Source organism: Gossypium hirsutum, chromosome A06 (assembly GCF_007990345.1).
Source record: "Gossypium hirsutum isolate 1008001.06 chromosome A06, Gossypium_hirsutum_v2.1, whole genome shotgun sequence".
Classification (NCBI taxonomy): Eukaryota; Viridiplantae; Streptophyta; class Magnoliopsida; order Malvales; family Malvaceae; genus Gossypium; species Gossypium hirsutum.
Genome location: NC_053429.1, coordinates 126,159,328 through 126,180,380, shown reverse-complemented (window position 1 = coordinate 126,180,380; position 21,053 = coordinate 126,159,328). Strand labels below are relative to the sequence as shown.

The following is a 21,053-nucleotide window of genomic DNA, read 5'->3' as shown; positions in this document are numbered from 1 at the left end:
TTGAAGCAAATGTTTAATTATTTGCCTTGACTTGTTAATTACATATATCCTAAAGAAATATCGCATTGTTTTACATGCAGATTGTAGCTTTTCATTACAAACATTGGGTTTATTCCCCACTTTGAAGACTCTTTCTTTACAAGGATTTAATATTAATAAAACCAGCATGGCTTCTTATTCCCACAATAGTAAGTTTTGATGTTTTCTTACAAATTAATTATTATGAATTAATTTATACATCTAGGTCTAATTATGCATTCAGTCCTTATACTCATTGCATTTTTTAAATTTAATTACTCTATTTTTAATTCTATTAATTTGGATTATGTGATATTTTTAAAGCAGGAAATTTTGCTCATATTGCGAATCTAAGGGCACATTATCTCAGAATATATATATATACGCATTCACTCTCCTTTCTTTGAAACAAAGCTAACAACCTCACAATTCTAGATTTAAAATCGAAATTTTTATAATACTAGATTCAACATTTTTATTTACTTATTTGGCCTTCCACTTATGTAATTTTTTTTTTGTTTGATCAAATTATTACGCATTTTAAGCATTTGCAAATAATGTTATAATGTGCAAAATACAGTTAGCCACGTGAGTAAATATTTCATCTTTAAAAAGCCATGTAATCCAATTTAACGAAAGTCCTTTGATGATGTTATTAGTTGGATTGTAAATATTAAATCAAATGAGTTGGGAGATTAAATTTCTAAGATTAAGAGTAGAGAGACTAAATTTTAAATGTGCAAAGAGTACAAGACATAATTTGATGGTACATATTTTGTTGGGATATTTCTCTAATATCTTTGCCTTTATCTCTCTCACACATATTTGATATTGAAAGCCTTTGTTACAGCAGACTTTACTTCATTGAAGCGTTTAAAGTTGTCATACTGTGAGGCCAACAAAAACCTCACTCGACAAGGTAGTTTCATTCTTTCAATTTCCCTCTTATGATAATATTTATTTGACTTTAAGTCATTTTTTTATTTAAAATTGTCCTTAACAATATATATTTGATAATATATAATTATAAGGTCAAATTTTTGTTTTAAATCCATTTTCCAGATTTTTTAGAAAAAATTTGATTAATTAATTTAGTAGTTTTAATTTATGAAAGGATGCTAAGGTGCCGTTTAAGTGTTTTTAGGGTTTTTATTAGGAAATTGTTTTTTCAACGTTGTAATTTTCCGTCAAACTAATGCATTCTGCCGGATCTATTTTCAAAAAAAAAATAAAAATGAAAGGATGTAAAGATGAGAAGACAATAAATTATTAAACTTTTTTTGAATAATATATAAGAAAACTCAAAATGTTGTAATCATAAAATTCATTCCTTTATTTTATGAAAATTGAGAAGTTAATCTCTCTATTTTATTTTGTTAGGATTTGATCCTCATATTTTACGGAAAAAAAAATTATATGTACTTTAAAAATAATGAATTAGTAAAAATCAATGGTTTAATAATTTATGTACAGCAAATTAGCAAAAACTCAACAATTCGAATAGATATTATTACCAATAACTAGACTAGCTTCTTAATTACTTCTTAATTACACAAAGAATGAAACTTATTTTCTTCATAGTTTTATAAATTTACTTTGTTTCCCATATTTTCTTCAAATTATAACTTGCAGTTAATGTTATTGAACAGAAAGATTAAATTTGAGAAGTTTGGAAGAGTTGGAGTTGGAATCATCATCTTTACCTTCAAACTTTATTCAAGTTTTTGGACCACTCATTTCTCTTAAAAAATTGACCGCCCATCGTATTGACGGTAACAACACTCCACTTATGCATGGTAAATATTCTATTTTCAGTTACTCATCATTTTACTTTTATATATCTCTAGATTTAATATATATAAAAGTGTTGCTTTTTGAATTTTGAAATATAATTTCTCTTGTGGTAATTCGGATTATAGATTCAGATATCTATAAATTTGATATGTTTTTTTTTTTTAATATTCGAATGCTATAAATTCAGATAATATTCGGATTTAAAATGGATATGGATAGATACTTATGAATTTGCTTTGCTTATTCACATAAAGCCATAAAAGAAGGATATTCAAATCCACTTTATAATTTTGATTTTATATATAAATAAATAAATAAATTAACTACTTCTATTTTTTTAATCAACCTTTGAATATTAAAATGCATATATTCAAATTTAATAAAAATTCATTAACAATATACCAATTAGTCTTTAAATTTCAAATTGCACAAGTAGAAAGACTAAAATTTTAAATTTCTACAAACCATATGGACTAGAGAAAAAAGTTAAACACATTAAAGGCAAAGAATTAGGGCTTAGTATCTTGAATGCCTAGCTTCAAATCCCATCACGTGTAGATTCTCTCCGAAATAATTGTAAGTTTAAAGCCCGTTATGTATGAGTTTTATCTAAATTTATTTTGAGTTAGATTTGAATATATTCTAATTTTCACTCTTGAATATTTTATATTGAATTGATTATTATTCTAATTAATTGAACATATTTTATTTATTATTTAGATTTTTACCCATTTGTAAACTCTTTAAATATATACATATAATACTACTATTTTTGCAGATGCCTGTGAATTGACAAATCTCCAAGAGTTGGATATCAATGGTTGTAATTTAAAGGGTAGCTTACCCATGTGTTTCTCCAACCTCACCTCCCTTAAAATATTATCTCTCTCTTACAATCAATATTCCGGAAATATATCTATCCTTCAAAGCCTAACATTTCTTGAATCTTTGGACCTATCTTCTAATCAATTCTTTGGAAATATATTTGCCCTTCAGAGCCTAACGTTGCTTGAATATTTGGACCTCTCTTCTAATCAATTCTCTGGAAATATATCTGCCCTTGAAAGTCTAACATCACTCCGATCGTCGAATATTTCAAACAATAAATTTCACATCCCAAGCTCGTTAAGACCCTTGTTCAACCTTTCAAAACTCAAGAACCTCTATGCAGATAACAACACCATACATGCTGATGATCATGAGATGTCGCATTCTTCGGCTCCAAGGTTCCAATTGAGTTCCATCCGCTTATCTTGTTGTGGAAGTGGTGGGTCATTTCCACAATTCTTGTACCATCAAAGTGAGTTGCAGTCTGTTACTCTCTCAGACATATACTTCAAAGTGGATCGATCTCCGTTTTGGTTGTTGGAAAACAACACGATGCTAATGACCCTGAATCTCGTGAATTGCTCTCTATCAGGGCCTTTTCAAGTGTCATCGCATGTGCATTCTACTTTAGCATATTTGGATATATCCAACAATGCCTTCGGTGGCAACATTCCAGTAAGAATTGGAGTGCATCTACCATTTTTGATGTATTTGAACATGTCAAATAATTATTTCAATGGCACCATTCCCTCTTCATTTGGTGATATGAGTTTCCTACAAGTTTTGGACTTATCAATCAACCAATTGTCTGGAGAGATACCTGAGCACATGGTTATGGGCTGCTCTTCATTACAATTCCTTGCTTTATCAAATAACAAATTACAAGGATCAATTTTCTCTGAAAATTTTAATCTAACGAGCTTGTTGGAGCTCGAATTAAGTGGAAATAACTTCACTGGGATGATCCCAAATGTCTTAGCTAACTGCTCTTACTTGAATATACTAGATCTCAGCAATAACTCTATCTATGGTGAAGTCCCAAGTTGGATTTGGAATATGTCAAAGCTGGCAGCATTGGATGTGAGCAGGAACCAACTCTTTGGTAAGTTGCCACAATGGAGGGGAAATGTTTTGAATTTGGAACAAGTTTCCATGGCAGATAATCAACTTAATGGTTCAATACCAAGGGCAATTTGTAGTCTCAATCTCAATCTGAAAATTTTGGACCTTTCCATGAACAGTTTGTCTGGGACTTTACCATCTTGCTTCAAGCCTGTATCGGTTAGCGAAGTTCATTTATCTAAAAATATGCTACAAGGAGCGTTACCGAATGCTTTTTGTGACAGCTCTTTGTTGGTGATATTGGATCTCAGCTATAACCACTTGAATGGCAACATTCCAAGTTGGATTAGCAACCTTTCTGACTTAAGTTATCTTCTCTTAAAGGGGAACCACTTTGAGGGTGAAATTCCAATTCAATTATGCAAGTTGGATCGTTTAAGCCTGATTGATCTTTCTCAAAACAATCTCTCCGGTGGTATTCCTTCTTGTTTAAAAGTTAGTGCGCTGAACTACGTAATCGAGCAATATATTCGGTATCCTCTGTCTTTTTTCGACAACAACAACTTGATGTCCATTGAAGTTTCAATAGAATACACAGTCAAGAGCAGATCCTACAATTACAAGAGAAGAATGCTTCAATACATGTCTGGAATTGATCTCTCCTGCAACAAGCTCACCGGTGAAATTAGTTTTGAAACAAAAAGCATTATGAAGCTCTTCACATTAAACCTTTCTCACAATAGCTTGACCGGACCAGTGCCACGAGCATTTTCTAACCTCATGGACATGGAAAGTCTAGATCTTTCCTACAACAATTTGACAGGGAACATCCCTGCTGAATTTGCGGTGTTACATTTCCTGGGATACTTCAATGTGTCATACAACAATTTATCTGGAAAGACACCTGAAAGGATTGGACAATTGGGAGCATTTGATGAAAGCAACTACATGGGGAATCCTTTTCTTTGTGGCTCATTGGTGGGGAAGAATTGTTCGCCCGTGGAAACACCATTGGCACCGAAGGCTTCGGCTGGCAACAAAGAAGGCCATGGTTTCATTGATATGGATGCCTTCTATGGAAGCTTCTTCGCATGTTACGTGATGGTGCTATTGTGTATCGCAGCTGTGCTGTACATAAATCCTTATTGGAGGCAAACATGGTTTTACTATATACAAATGGTCGTTGATTCCTGCTACTATTTTGTGGTAGATAATTTCCCCAGAAATTTTTGTACTGGAAACATGTAGAAAATTTTGTTGTGAAATTTGCCGATTGCAATGCCATGTTTATATGTAGCAACTGTGTTAAGACGTGGATTTAAAGTGCTCTTATGGAACTGAATAAAAACTCCCACAAGCCATATTCTTAGTTTCACTGCTATTTCAGTTAGTTTGATTTCAATAATGGGCTTTTTAAATTTGCGTATTCTTTCCCATATAACTTGAATTTGTGTTATCCTGAAAGAGAGAGCAAACTTAATTTTAATGGAAGAAGCATGCAAAGGAAAAGTAGCATCAATGCAATCTTCATATTTATTTCTAATAAAAAAAATCTGGGAATTGGAGTATAGTTTATAACCTAATCTACTAATAAAGCCTAAGAGTAAACTTTTGAAAAAAGAAGAATAAATATATTTATTAAATGAATAATTTTTCTGTATGCCAAAGTTTTTAGGGTAAGGTGTTTTTTTAATAATTATATACACCATTTATGGAATAATAAAAATTACAATACTATTGTATGTTTTTTTAATATTTATATAGTGTCGAAATCATTTTTAAAGTTTTGGAAAAACAGGGGATCGACTTTAAAACAAGGTATGGAGTCGCCACCGACCTTTTTTGAGGTGTAATCGGATCACCTTGAGACTGATCATTTTAATAAAACATTTGATTTATTAAAATAATAATTTTAGGTCTACGAAAATTGAGAAAAAGGGTTCGGGAGTCTATTACGCATGAGGAAGGGTTAGCACCCTCGTGACGCCCAAAATTGGTACCGATTGATTATTGAATGTCCTACCGTTGAAAATTTGAAAGGGGGAAAAAAATTAAAATACGATTCCTTTAAAAATGTATGAACAATTCAAATTGAATTTTAAGATTCACTCGTTCCAAATAAATAAAATACCACATCCAGCACGTTAGGACATGATATTTTAAACTTCCAAAACTGAGATCACCTTACGCAATGAAACCTTAAAAGGGTATTCCATTATTTGGCCAAATGAAAAATCGAAACCCAGCACGTTAGGGCACGATTTCTCGAATTTTCAAACATAGAATCTTGCCTTGTTTTGAAGTTTAGAAAACACAAACGAAATTTTGAAGGGATCTTTGATTATTTGAACAAACGAAAAATTGAAACCCAGCACGTTAGGGCAGATTTCCTAAATTTCCAAAACATCTAACATCGCCTTTGTTTTGAAAATTTTTCCACTAAACAACTATAAAAACCGAATCGAAATACACTTGTTTTGGTTTGTTTAAGGGTAAAAACAATAATATGACATGAATAAATAATGAAAAAACACCAAGGAACGAATTAGGGCACATGCAATGGCAACATACCATATATTATAAAAATGCTAATATACATTTGAAGGCTAATGAATTAAAAATAAATTTAAAGAAATTCCAAGCAAATTGACAGGGACAACATATGGCAAGTTTTAAAACAAATAAAATAGATGATTTAGAAGAAATGCAATTTGGAATCATCAATATGCCAACAAACAAATATATATAAAAATCTTAAAGTAACATACATGAAAATTCGAAATAAATTAAAATAATAAAAATAATATATGAAATAATAATATATAAATGAAATTTCAAAATACATAATGTATATAAAAAAAGAAAGTAATATATAACATAGTATTTGTCAATTTAAATAAATAATATACTTGAAATGAACATTTTTGTATATATAAAAAAACAAAGCTATTTGTATATGAAAGTATTTAAAATAAATAAAATATACCATTTAAAATAGGGTCCTTAGAAGAAATATATATACACAAAATAATATAAAATCAATAATATATACAAAAAAACATAATGTACAACACTTCAAAAATGATGATATAAGAAATATTTACATATATATAAGTGTAAAAAAAAATAACAACAATATAAATGATATACCAAACAATATATATAAATAAATAATATATATATATATAAAATACAAATAGCTTAATATAAATAATATATACATAAAGGAAATTAAACAGAAAAAATAGTTGAAATGAATAGTATATGGAAAGATTTAAAATAAATAATAATAAAACAGAAAAGTAATAAACAAAGAAATCAAATCAGGGACAAATTTGAGATTAAAAAAATCTGAGATCTAAAAACTAAACATCACATTAACAAGAGGATCCAAATTGAATGCGCGTGAAAGAGAGAGGGACTAACTGGAAATTATCCCCAAGCCCTCAAAAACGCTGCACCTAGGTGCAGGCTAAATTGCAACAACACATAAATTTCAGGAAAAATTAAAAAAAAAACAAATAATATGCAAATAGGGTTAATTGAAAACTTGTGCGAAAGTGGGGACTAATTACGGAAATCACCCATTCAAGGGGAAATGCGCGGACTTCCAAACCACCATGCTGCTTTACTTTTTCCAAACCCATGCTGTTTTACTTTACTATTTAAAACCTGCTTTAAAAATTGTACTTCAAAGAAAACTTTTTAACTTTTATTTTAAAAAAAAAACCCAAAATGCCTTGGATATTATCTCATCTCCCTCATTCTCCTTTCTTCTCCAGCCGAAAGGCTCATTTCAAGCCCCCAACCATTTCCAAAATTAAACATATTTTATATAAATAGCAATTAATTAATTTTATATAAAACAATTTAATGAATTCATCTCAACAACATTAAACAATATTTAATTTTGTTGAAGTTAAACATATTTTTTTGGTAAACTATAAAAATAATCACTTTTATTTTCCTTCGATTATATTTTAGTCACTTATGTTTGAAATGTTACGTTTTAGTCACCTACGTTTTGATTTTGTTACGAAGTGATCACTCTACTATTAAACCCCGTTACCTCCCTAACGGCAATCCTACGTAATAGTTCAAATGAGTTTAAATATCAACTGGATGTCCGGCTGCTGGGATGAAAATATATTTTTAATTAAATAAATTTAATGTGGACTTCCACATAAGACGTCCAAGTTGGCATTTAAAGCCCATTTGGACTGCTACATAAGATTGTTGTAACTAAGCTTAACAGTAAAGTAACTATTCTGTAACAAAACGATAACATAAGTGACTAACACGTAATATTTCAAATATAAATAACTAAAATGTAATGTGAAACAAACAAAAATGACTATTTTTATAGTTTACCTTTCCTTAAAAAAAGTCAAATATATTTAATTTTGCAACACATCAATATATTATTAAATTCTCAATATATTGTAAATGAAAATAAAGGAAGAAATAAACTAAATAAAAATATATAATAAGGGTATAATGGTTAAATTAGTAATATATCTCAAAGAAGTTTATGAAATTTTATTCAAACCTAAAAGGGTAATTGAGCATTTTTAAAATCATAGGAGTGAATGCTTTTACCGAAAATGAAATATTAAGAATGTAAAAATTATAAATACTATTTTAAAAACAATAAATTGTGGTTTGTTTTTCCTCTCCTTCTATCTTACAAGTAAATCTCATTTCCTTATTAAGTTTTTTTAAAGTTCTTGATATACATTCATGGCTATTTTCTCTGTTAGCTATTAATTTCAAGTAAACTACAATGTCAAATATATATATTTATTGTTATGTTTAGTGTAAATGATAAAAATCAATGTTTTATATTTTTATATTTTAGGTATTATACCTCTATTTACATTTATGTATTAATATCATCATTTTATTATTGCTATATTTTTTATATTATCATTATTGTTGAGGCCCAATTTTGGCTCACTCAACAATACCCAAAACCCCTAGCCCAACTACAAACCTTAAGTCCAAATAAAAAAAAAGAGAGAAACCCTAAACCTAATTACTGCCGACTCAGCCTCTGCCACCTCCCCACTTGCCTCTGACGACCCTGCAGCACCGCCCCACCGGTCACCTCCACCGCCCTCTGCACCTGCAAGGAATTAAAAGGAAAGGACAGCAAACATAAAATAATAAAAGGGAAAGCATTTGTAAAAGGCTATAAAAGCCATCAAAAGACAGTGTAATGGGGGACGAATTTTTGATGAATGAAAACAATAGATTCGGCCATTTTAATACCAAGCAATAGATTTCAGATATCAAAGACAGATCTAAACACCAAAGCAGTGAATATCAGAATATAAGAATCGTAATCGGAGAAATAGGAGGTGACGTTCTGTTTTTTAAGTTTTAAATCTTTTTTTCTTTTCTTTTTTTATACAAGCAAATATAGACATATATATATAAACAACGAAGAAAGGACAAAAAAATTACCTTTTTTGAGGTTCCGGCCACCGTGGACGGTGGCCGGCGGCGACGGAACAACGACGGCGCGCAGTGGCCCTCCTGGCCGAGATCTGGGTCGGCCCAGAGAGAAGAGGAGAGCTTTTTCTCCTGTTTTTTTTTAAAAGCTGGTGAAGATGATTTTTTTGGAAATTTTTAGGCTTTTATAGCCTACCTAAACGACACCATTTTAGTGCCCAAGCCCAGACCCAAAAACGACCGCCGTTTCTTCCCCGTCTGACCCGATCCGACCCGACCCGACCCGCTAGAGGATCCACTTGTTTTTTAAACGGAAGGGCTATTTGCGCATATAGCCCTTCCGCTTTTTCATGTATTTACAATCAGGTTATTTTTTACTTTTAATTCGGCCCTGGAATTTGTCGCGTTTTTCAAATTGGTCCTCGGCCAAGCGCTGTATTTTAGGAAGGGGGAATATTGCATTTTCAGTACCTCTAGGTTGCACGCATGTTGCAATTCAGTCATTTTCTCTTTGTTTCTTTTCAAATTCGCCCCAAACTTCATTTTCGTTTCGATTTTCGTCCTTTTTACTTTTTTCTCATTATTTTATTTTAATTTTAATATTATTCATACTATTATATTTTATTACTATTATTATTATTATATTGTTATTTATTAGCATCTCATTGTTATTATTTTTACTTAATATTTATATATATATTATCTAGTATTGTTAATAGTTTTTTTTTAATATTATTGTTTTCATTAATGTATTTGTATGTCAAGTATGCATTCTTTTAATATATATATATATTGTACTCCATATTACACACACATATATATATTAAATTAATATTATATTATGCATATTATTTTTTTAAATATTATATATATTATATTATGTATATATCTTTAATATATTATGTATATATATTATGTAAATACTTTTAATATTATTATGTATTTATCTTTAATATATATATGTATATATTTATGTAATATTATTAATAGTTGTTTTTTAAAAAACATTATTATTATTTCTAATATATATATTATGTCAGTATTTTAATACTATATTACGTATACATTTTTATATATTACGCATATATTTTTTTAATATTGTATTTTATATATATGTTATATATATATATCTTTAATACTATATTATCTATATATTTTCTATTTCTCATATTATATGTTTTTTTTAATAGTTATATTATGTATATACTATTACTATATATCTATTTATGCAGCCTTATTAATGGTTGTTTTTACTATTATTATTCCTAGTATATATACTATGTATACATTTTTTTAAAATACTATATTATATATTTTAATACCGTATTATATACATATTTATGTAGTATTATTAATATATATATATTTCTTATGTTATTAGTGTTTCTAATATATATTGTATATGTTCATTTTATATATTATGTATACATATATTATGTAAATATATATATTTAGTGTTATTATGTATATACTTTTCATTCCTATTATTACGTATATACTTTAACATATATATAGCACTATTAATATTTTTAATATTATGTTTACGTCACTTCACTTATTATTATTATATGTTTATATATATGTATTCGTCTCTATTTCATGTTTAATACTATTATTATCATGTTTAATATCGCATATATTGTCATTTTTTTAATATTATTGTCATATTTATTATTTGCTTCGATGTATTTCTAACTCTTTTATTTTTTATTTTTGTTTTTCATTTCTCGCTCATTTTATATTGTCGAAACCATTTTTTTGAAAAACGGGATCGACTTTAAAAGCGAAAGTTTGGAGTCGCCACCGATCCTTTTTTGGTTTAGGTGTGATCGGATCACCTAATAAATCATTTTATTAAAATATGGATTTTCGCCCAACGAAAATCAAGGGATGGTTCGGGAGTCGGTTACGTACGGAAGGATTAGCACCCTCGTAACGCCCAAAATTGGTACCTAACTGATTAATTTATGTCCTAATGTTGAAAATTTAAAAAAAATTGAAATACTATCCCCTTAAAAGTGTGTGCACAACTCGAACTGGATTTCAAGATTCACTCGTTTCAAAGAAATAAAGTACCACATCCAGCACGTTAGGACAGTATATTTTAAGCCTCCAAAAATTAAGATCACTTTATGATTTCCAAGACGCCACGAAAAGGGTACTCCATTATTTGGTCCAACGAAAAAAACCAAACCCAGCACGTTAAGGCACGATTTCTCGAATTCCCATGTAACGCCCCAATTTTCGAGAATTCTGTGAATGTTGGCAAAATTTCATGCTTTAATTTTGTCATTTGTGAGTGAAATTATGAAATAGGACCTATGTGAAAATGTTTGAAAATGCTATAGGATAAGTTGAAGTGGCGAAATAAATAGGAGTGCAAAATAGGAGGATTTGCATGACAAACCTCCCATTTTACATGAAGTGGCCAGCCATCATGTTGTTGTAGACAATATGAGCACTTGATATCCATAATTTATGGTACAAATTGATACAAATTGATAATGGGTTAGGTAAATGTTCCATGATAATGGATTAGGTAAATATTCCATGATAATGGGTTAGGTAAATGTTCCATGATAATGGGTTAGGTAAATGTTCCATGATTGGAATTTCATGTCTTTTGTATTAAAGAATTAAATGGATGAAATATGAAATTTTATTAAAAGAAAAAGGGGTGAAAAGAACGAAGTTTTGTCCATCTTTGTTCATCATAGCCTAAAGTTAAAGAAGAGAAAGGAGAGGAGAAAGCTCTTGAATGTTCGATCACTTGGGGAAGAAAATTGAAGGTAAGTTCATGGTAGTTTGCTTCTATCTTGATGTTCATGAGTTCTTCTTGATTCTACCTTAACTCTTGAAGCATATTTTGGTTTTTGGTTGTGTTGTGAGCATTTGGTCATGAATTAAAATGAAGGAAATGGTTGTTGTTTCATGTTCTTTTGATGAAAAATGGAAGATAGGTGAAGTTGAGCCAAACAAATGAGCATGCATGTGCCTTAGATGCTAAGGGGAAAAATCGGCTAATATGTTGTGCTTTAAAATGATGAAATGGAGATTATACTTAAGTAAAATCATAGATATGTGATGATTGATTGGTGATATACATGTTTAAAAAAAAACACATGCATGCAAGTTATGTGTGAAAGAGTGATTTGGTAATAAATCTGCTTGGGACAGCAGCAGTAACGTGATTTTGGAAAATCACCATAAATTGTGGGAGATGAGTTAGAAGCTGCATAAATTATTTAATTAAAGTTTAATGAGTCTAGTTTCAAATGGAATAAACGAGAACATATTTTGAATTCTGTACAATGAGAAATTTGATTCGTAATGAAGAGTGGTCAGATTAGTCAAACAGTGAAACATGCGAAACTTTGAGAAAAATCTGGTATTGATTGGCCAAACCAAAAATTATGAAAATTTTATGGATATAAGATATATGAGTCTATTTTCAGGGAAAATTAACGGCACTTGATTTGGAGTTTCGTAGCTCCAGTTATAAATGATTTAGTGACTGTTGCTCAGGAAGACAGCTTGCAGTGAAATTATGATTATGTGGTAAACATTGACAAAAATTTGTTAATGAGTTGCTTATTGATTTCTTATAAGCTTACTATGATCTATAGGTGTGGTTGGCCGAATATTGTAAGGGGTTAATACGTAGTTTGTATTTGAATAGTTAGATTAATGTGTTAGTAATCCAATTGTAGGCGGTTCGTGTGTGGATCTCGTCAGCATATCGTCGCAAACAGGTGTGTAACTAACACCCTTTTCTTAGTCTGAATTGGAAAAAGTCGAAAAGCCGAAATGCCAAAAACCGGTATTTTGTAGATTTGCGAGTGTGCGAATGCTCGTGAGGTAAATCGATTAATGTTTTTGGTAAACTGCAAAATTTGGACTGCAAAGTGCATGATTTCTGTGCCCTCGATATTTTTGGGCTTAATGGGCCAAAATTGGAATGATGGGCCAACGGGCCCAATTCAGTAAGAACCCTCGGTACGTGATTCTGTTAGTACGTGAAAAGCAGGAATATGTATGAAAAACCCTAAAATAGATAAATTACTGAAATACCTTTAAAAGTGGAAAATTTACAGTTTTACCCCTAGTAGATAAATTACCGAAATACCCCTAGGGTTAAATTGACCTAAATGCATGTTTGATTGTTGTTATTTACTGCATGTCATGTTGTTATTATCTGATGCATGGGACTGGGATATTGACGGAGGAAGTACTGAAAGTGGCTTGTCCACGTACTGGAGGCTTTGCCTCAATTTACTGTTAACTGAGCAGCAAGGCTGCAACTGTGGAGTGTTGGGCTGGGTGGGTTGAGCTATTCCCCACATGGAGTGTATGGCTGGTACGGGTGGAGTGTAGTGGTTGGTGGGTTGAGTAGTCTCCCCAAATGGGCTTGCATATGTTTATTGATGTTGCATGTATTTTGAAATGGGCGTATGGGCCATACTGTTATCTGAATAAGGGGTTAAGGCCCAGTTTATTGTAATCTGAAAAGGGCTCTGGCCCAGTACCACTTTACCCAAATGGGCTTGCATATGTTTACTGATGTTGCATGTATTTTGAAATGGGCCTATGGGCCATACTGTTATCTGAATAAGGGGCTAAGGCCCAAATTATTGTAATCTGAAAAGGGCTCTGGCCCAGTACCACTGTTACCTGAATGGGCTTAGGCCCAATGGGCTTGAGCTGACTTGGGCTTTGAATGAGTTTTCCTTACACACTGAGTTTCCCCAAACTCACCCCTTTTATTTTCATCCACGCAGGAAATCCCCAACCATAGTGGGCTTAGAGCTGTGAGGGAATTCGGAGTGGCCACCCGTTCTGAAAGTTTGATTTTCTTCTGGTGAACTGGACATCCTTTTAATTATGTTTGAGGTTTTGGGCTTTTAAATGTAATAAGGCCGCTTATTTATTTTTGATGGTTTTTATATGTTTTATTAAGATAGGTAATATTTATATTTAACTGTTGAAATTGGATAGCTTTAAGGCGCGTTTTCAAAAACAGTAATTGTTTTCAAAATAACACGAAAACAAGCAAAGCTTTCGCAATGAAGATATTTTCCAAAATTAATCACTTTTCCTAAAAAGGACTTAATCAAATCGGTTTCCTAGAAATATACATGACGTTAAGGTATGGCAATGGTGGTTTGCATGTCTAGGGTTGGATTCGAAGGGAGTTTGGTACTTAAGCAGTCCGATGGACTCACCTCCTCTTTTCCGGTTTCCTACCTGGTGCACAGCTTCCATTCACTTTAACCTATAATGAAATTATCTTTTAAAACACTAAGTAAGTTTTTTTGGATCAACAATATAAAATGTTTTGAACGCTTCAATGTGGCATGTCGGATCCAGTCATAACGTCTGAGCTGGGTTTTGGGTGCTACATCCCAAATGTAATAGCCCAATTTTAATCGGGCCTTAAAACCAAATGAAATAAATAAATAAATGAATGATTGTTTATTTAACAGTCCATATAAAGTCCAGTTTACAAGGCCCGTTAAGCCCAAATACCTTAGACCCATTACCCTATACCAGTTACAACCTTAACCCAAATAACTTACAAACCCAAACTTAACCTACAGCAGACCCAAACCCGAAGGCCCAAATAGTAGGGGCCCAAATGACTTTCAGATAGGGTTAGAAACCCTAGCTCTCCTTTTCCTTGAGCCGCGACTGATTCTAGAAGGTTCAGGAAGCGTCTGTCCAGCTCCTGAATCGAGGCCACCATTCAAGGCTCTGCCTCCGTAATCAGCGCCTCACCATCACCACGAATCCTCACCACCAGACTGCAGGCCTCAATCAACGCCAGCAGCCCTTGAATCACGGAGATCCTCACGGTCACCTACAAGAAAAGGAAAGAAATCAAAGCAAGATTGCAGTAAATAGATTAGAACAGAGTTTGGAAAGAAATCTTTCGATTTCTTTCCAAAATAGGCAGTAAATCAAGGCTATAAAGCCTTTTCTCAAATCTGTAAAAAGGGAGGGAGGCAAATACACAGAGAGATAGGAAAAAACACACCACAAAAGCATTGTACACCAAACATTTGCAATAATATTTCAGAAGGTGATTATTTTTTTTCATACCTTGTTTTCTTTTCTCTTTTACGAACATATAAATCGTTTTTTTTAAAAGTAACGTTCGAAAGAAAAGGGAGTTACCTGTGGAAGGACGAAGGTTTTAGACCCTTAGACCACCATGTATGACGGCGCGTGGGGCGTGTGTAAGACCGATGATCGGAGAGTGGCCTACGGAGGCCAGACCCGGAGCTCTTCTCCTCTCCCCTCTTTCAGAGGAAATTTTAAAGTTTTTTTTTAACTCGGGTTTCAAATGAATATAAAACTAAAAATTTGGCTTATATAGCCTTAACAGAACGACGCCGTTTTAGCTTAATCTAATAAGCTTAAAACGACGTCGTATTAAGACTAAGGATCCGCGCGTTGACCCGATTACCTAGGAAGGATCCGCGTGTTTTTTGAGGATTGGGTTAATTATTCAATCGGTCCTTCCACCTTTTTTGTGTTTATAATTATGTTTTATTTTATTTATGATCTAGCCCTAATATTTTGTTTCAGTTTTGATTTAGTCCCTGCCACAGCTATTTTAAGTCCCGAGTTAAAACGCTGCCGTTTTGGGAATAGGGCATTTTGCCCAATGAGTCCCTTTCATTTTACGTGTGTTTTAATTAGGACATTAATTCAGCTTTATTTTTTTAAAAATTCGCCCCAGTAATTTTATTGAATTTCAAATCTAACCCTATTATTATATATAAATATATATATATATTATTATTATTATTTGTTTTATTTTTAACCTTATTTTTATGTTATATATTATATAATTATTTTATTATATATTATTTATATTATTATTATTCATTATATATTACTTTTCACAAAATATTATTATTTTACATTATATTTTTACTTGTATTATATATTTATTAATTATTTATATATTATATATTATTTTTACATATATACTTTCATATTATATATTATAATTATTTTATATTATGTTATTTTTATACTATTATATATATTTTTTTATCTAAATATTATTATCATTAAAGGTTTTAACTTGTATTACATACTTATTTTTATTTATATGTTAATAATTACTTTACTTATATTCTATTATTATACATTTTTGAAGATATTATAATATTATAATTTGTATAATACGTATATTTCATCATTAATTACTTATTTTATATTATTCTAAACTTATATTTATATATATTATATAATTATTTTATTATAAATATAAATTCTTTTACATATTTGGTATTTTATACATTATTTTTCTAAACAAATATATATTTTTTATTTTATATATAATTATTATTCTTTTATAAATTTTTGTTATTATATATTACATATTATATATTGTATATTAAATACTATTTTAAAATTATTATTAAATATCATATGTTATTTGTATTATATGTATATCTTGTTAACAATTATTCACTTTATTTTATATTTTTATATATACTAACTCTTTTATATTTTTATATTGTATATATCATTTAGGTATTAAATGTTATTTTATAATTTGATGTTATATGAATGCGTATATTGATACTATATTACCTTATATATATATATATATTAAATTGTATATCATGCATTTTTTTAATTATTACTTTGTATGTTTTGCTTATTCATCTTCAATATATGCTATGTATATCTTTGTACGTATGTTGTTAAGATTTGCTATATTTATTATTTTTTTATACGTATGCATCGAATGCATGATCTTTATATTATTGCTATCATTTTGTTTAAATGCATGTTTTATTTACCTATTATGATAATATGTTATCATGCATGATTTATAATGTAATGCGATTCCTCATGCATCAATTTTCCAAGTTTTCGAAAAATATAAAGGCAATGCTTGGCGCTCGGAAATTTCGAGAAAAAACAGTGCCCTAACTTATTGGGTTGCAACTTTTCTCGTTGAGTTCGAATAGTTAAGCACCCTTCTAAGTTTTAAAAGTTTTCAAAGTGCAAGCGACTGTCTTGGAATTTCAAGGCGATGTGTCCTAACTTACTGAATATGGCGCTTTGTTGTTTCAAGATAGGGATTTCCAAAAAGGCTAGCTTGGTATCAATATTTTGATACAAGTGAACCCCAATTTTCAAAATCAAAACATTTTAAAGAGGATTGCATCTTAAAATTTCTAAATTTCCGACATTAGAGACATTTGATAATTAATTAGGTACCAATTTTTGGGCGTTACAAGGGTGCTAATCCTTCCTCGTACGTAACCGAATCCCGGACCCCGTTCTTTTATTTCGTAGACCAAAACTAATGATTTTAAAACAAAATGTTTTAAAGGTGATCCAATAACACCTAAAAAGATTGGTGGCGACTCCCGTTTTCGTTTTTTAAAGTCAATTCTCATTTTCCTAAAACTCGATTTAAAAATGGTTTCAACACCATACATAGAACATTGCCTTTATTTTAAAATTTAGAAAAACATAAATGAAATTTTAAAGGAATATTTGACTATTTTGGGCAAGCGGAAAATTGAAGCTCAACACGTTAGGGCACGATTTTTCAAATTTTCAAAACGCCAAACATTGCCTTTGTTTTAGAAGTTTTTTACAATTGATAGTTATAAAAAACGAATTTAAAGACAACATGACATGCAAGACAACACAAGAACTAAGAATCAATGATATAGACAATTTAAAGACTATTAAATATATACAAAGAAATAACCCAAGCAGAAATTCGAAATAACTTATATGCATATAAAAACTGACAATATATGAATAACTATTAAAATATATATATTACGTAAGGGAAAAAAATAATATAAAATATAGACAAGTTAATTTAACTAAACATGTATATATGAAAATGGGAAAAACATAAAATAGTGTGAATGATATATACCAAGATGCTAAAATATTTTAAATTAATAAAATATACAATGATCTTTTAAAGATAATCGAATTATACATAAGTAAATTTAAAAATATATATATATAAAAAATTAAAAGAGAATATTTACATAACAGTTTTGAAAAGAAAATATATATATTAAATAGATTTAAAAGTAACTATAAAAATAAAATAGAATTAACAATGTATATGAAATAAAACTAATTTCATCATAATTATATATGTACAATAATAATATATAAAAGTATTTTAATTAAATATTATACAAGAATTTAAAATAATACTACATAAAATAGAATTTTAAAATTATACTTTCAATTGAAACAAATAAATAATAATAATAATAATCATAATAAAGTAATCCAAAACGTATGTTTAAATAAAATTTTTAAAAGTTAAATGCTAAATAAATTAAAGAAATAATGAATTATACATATAATAATAATAATAAATAATTAAAAAATGAAATAAAAGGGACAATTAATAAACAAAATAAGCGGTTGAAACCAAAATTAGGATCCAAATGTAGCGTGCGTAAATTCACAAGGACTGAAAAAGCAAATAAATCATGCCCCAAAACACTTCACCCATGCGCTTGCCAAATTAAAACAGTATGCAAACCTCAGGGAAAATTTTAAAAGACAATAAAATGTGAATTGGGCCAATTTAAAAGTGGACTCGAAGGAGGGGGATTAAAAGTGAAAATCCCCCATTTAAAAAATAAATGCACGTGGACCAAGTCATCTACTGACTTTTTCCCTTCCCAATGCTACTGCTTAAAAACTTATTACTCAAATTTAAAAAACTATTTTGAAAACCATTTGATTTTTGTTTAAAAAAAAACCCTCATGCTCTCCAATCTCTCACTCTCCCCTTGCTTCCTCGCCGAAATACTAGCACCGCGGCCATCCATTCGCGCCCAGCGAAGGCCCTCCGACAGTGACTCCGATAAGCTTTTCCTCCTTTCTCTTATTATTTACGTACAATAGATAAAAAAAATCAAAGAAAAAGGAAAATAAAATCGAAAGAAAAATGAGGCTTTTAATCACTTTCAACAAATATGGTTGCTATATTTCTCTGTGTGTGTTGATATTGTTTATATCTTCTATTTTTCCAAAAAAAAAAACCCTAAACACTTAAAAACGAAGGCTTTTATAACCAAAATACAAACAGTTTTTAGCTATTTTTGCTCAACTTGCAGGTCATGAAGATGTGGATGCGAACGTGGAGCAGGGCGTGCGTGCTTGACGGGAGTGATCGTGGCTAAAGGCTATGGTGCTAATGAAGCTTTTAAGGATTTAGGATTTCAGTTTTCTGATTGTTTAGGTTAGAGCATGAGTATTGGGCTTATGTAAACGGGCCAAAATTATTTGGGTTATTTTATGCAATTGGGCTGGTTAAAAAAATTAGGATTGCTGTTTTTTGTTTTATTTTTTGTATATGTATGAGCTCGGGTTAAAAATTGGGTCTACATATATCATTTTGCTATTCACTACTTTAAAGATTTTTATTCATGTTTCTTTACTAATTTCAATAAATAAGGCAATGAATCGATTTAACATTAAGTCATCGATTTCATCGCTATGTTGGGTGAAATTCATCGACTCGTGTTAAAAACGGGACACCCTTCTAAAAAATTGAAAGCAAAAATTCTCATTTTTCAATCGGATCACGATTAGATGTCTAATTGAATTCACATGTTCGAAAATCAAGACAACATCTGTTTAATAAAGATACCAATTTTGGGCATCGCGAGGGTGCTAATACTTTCCTTGCACGTAACCGACTCCCGAACCCAACTTTACTTTGACTTTTGTCGTAAACTTAAACTCGGCCTTCTTTTTTGTTTAAAAAATAAATTTTCTTTTAAGAAAGAGGATTTATTAGGTGTCCGATCTCGCCTAGGAAAAAGGATCGATGGCGACTCCCTTTCTTTTTAAAACCGAAACGGTTTTCAAATTTTCAATAAATCGCCTCAATTAGCGACCCAAAGCGAAATTTTTATGTCGCTACAATTATTATTATTGTTATTTTACTATTACTATCTAATATATTGTTATTATCACTATTATTAATACTTTATTATTATAACTTAAAGTATTATTATTATTATTGTTATTATTATAACTATCGTTATTATTGCTATCATTACCGTTGTATCATTACTATTATTATTTATACATTTTCTTTTCATGTTTACTTATATGTTAACGTTTTCATATCAAACTAATATACATATATACTTTTTAGCACACTTATATTATTTATACATCATCACTCCCTTTACTATCCTTTCATCATTCATTTTATTTATATCTTTTGTAAATAATTTCAACTTTAGACTATTTATTTTTGTTATTGTTATTATTATTATTATTTATTATTACTATCATTTTTACTTTTTGCTACCATTACTATATTGCTTTTTTTTTGTCATTTTCTATTACTATTGTCGTTATTATTAATACTAATATTAATATTTTTATTACTACTATTATTACATTAGTATTATCATTTTTGCTACTATTTTTATTATTATCAATATATATTATTATTTTTTTCATTATCATTGTCATTTTTATGTTGTCATTTCCCTTATGCATTTGTTTTATATTTTTGTATCACTCGCCTTGCTTTTTTTCATCTTTTTATAATTGCTCATATTATTGTTATTAACACCGTCACACTCATTATTATGTTATTATACGTATTAGTACCATAATTTGCTTTTATATTTCACTATAAATCACGTCATATTTTTACTCGATACATTAAATAATTCTTTTTTTAAAAGCAATATTTCATATTTAGAAATTCGAGAAAATAGTGCCCTAACTTACTGAGTTTCGATTTTCCTCGCTTAACCTAAATTATGGAATATTCTTTTAAATCGTAACACGAGTTTTGAATAAAACGCTTATTCTCGGAGGTACAAGGTGTTGTGTCCTAACTTACTGGATATGAC

The 21,053-nt window shown here is 29.9% G+C and overlaps 1 protein-coding gene across 1 annotated transcript; it reads left to right on the top strand.

Annotated features, from left to right (window-relative positions):
• Positions 1-2,658: 2,658 nt before the first annotated feature.
• LOC121230572 (receptor-like protein 1) lies at positions 2,659-4,950 on the top strand. Its single transcript, XM_041115485.1, has one exon. It carries the CDS (start codon positions 2,659-2,661, stop codon positions 4,948-4,950), a length of 2,292 nt encoding a protein of 763 aa, XP_040971419.1.
• Positions 4,951-21,053: the final 16,103 nt, after the last annotated feature.

Bases quoted from the DNA above. Each gene is read 5' to 3' on its own strand.
- LOC121230572 (XM_041115485.1), top strand. From the start codon at position 2,659: ATGTGTTTCTCCAACCTCACCTCCCTTAAAATATTATCTCTCTCTTAC.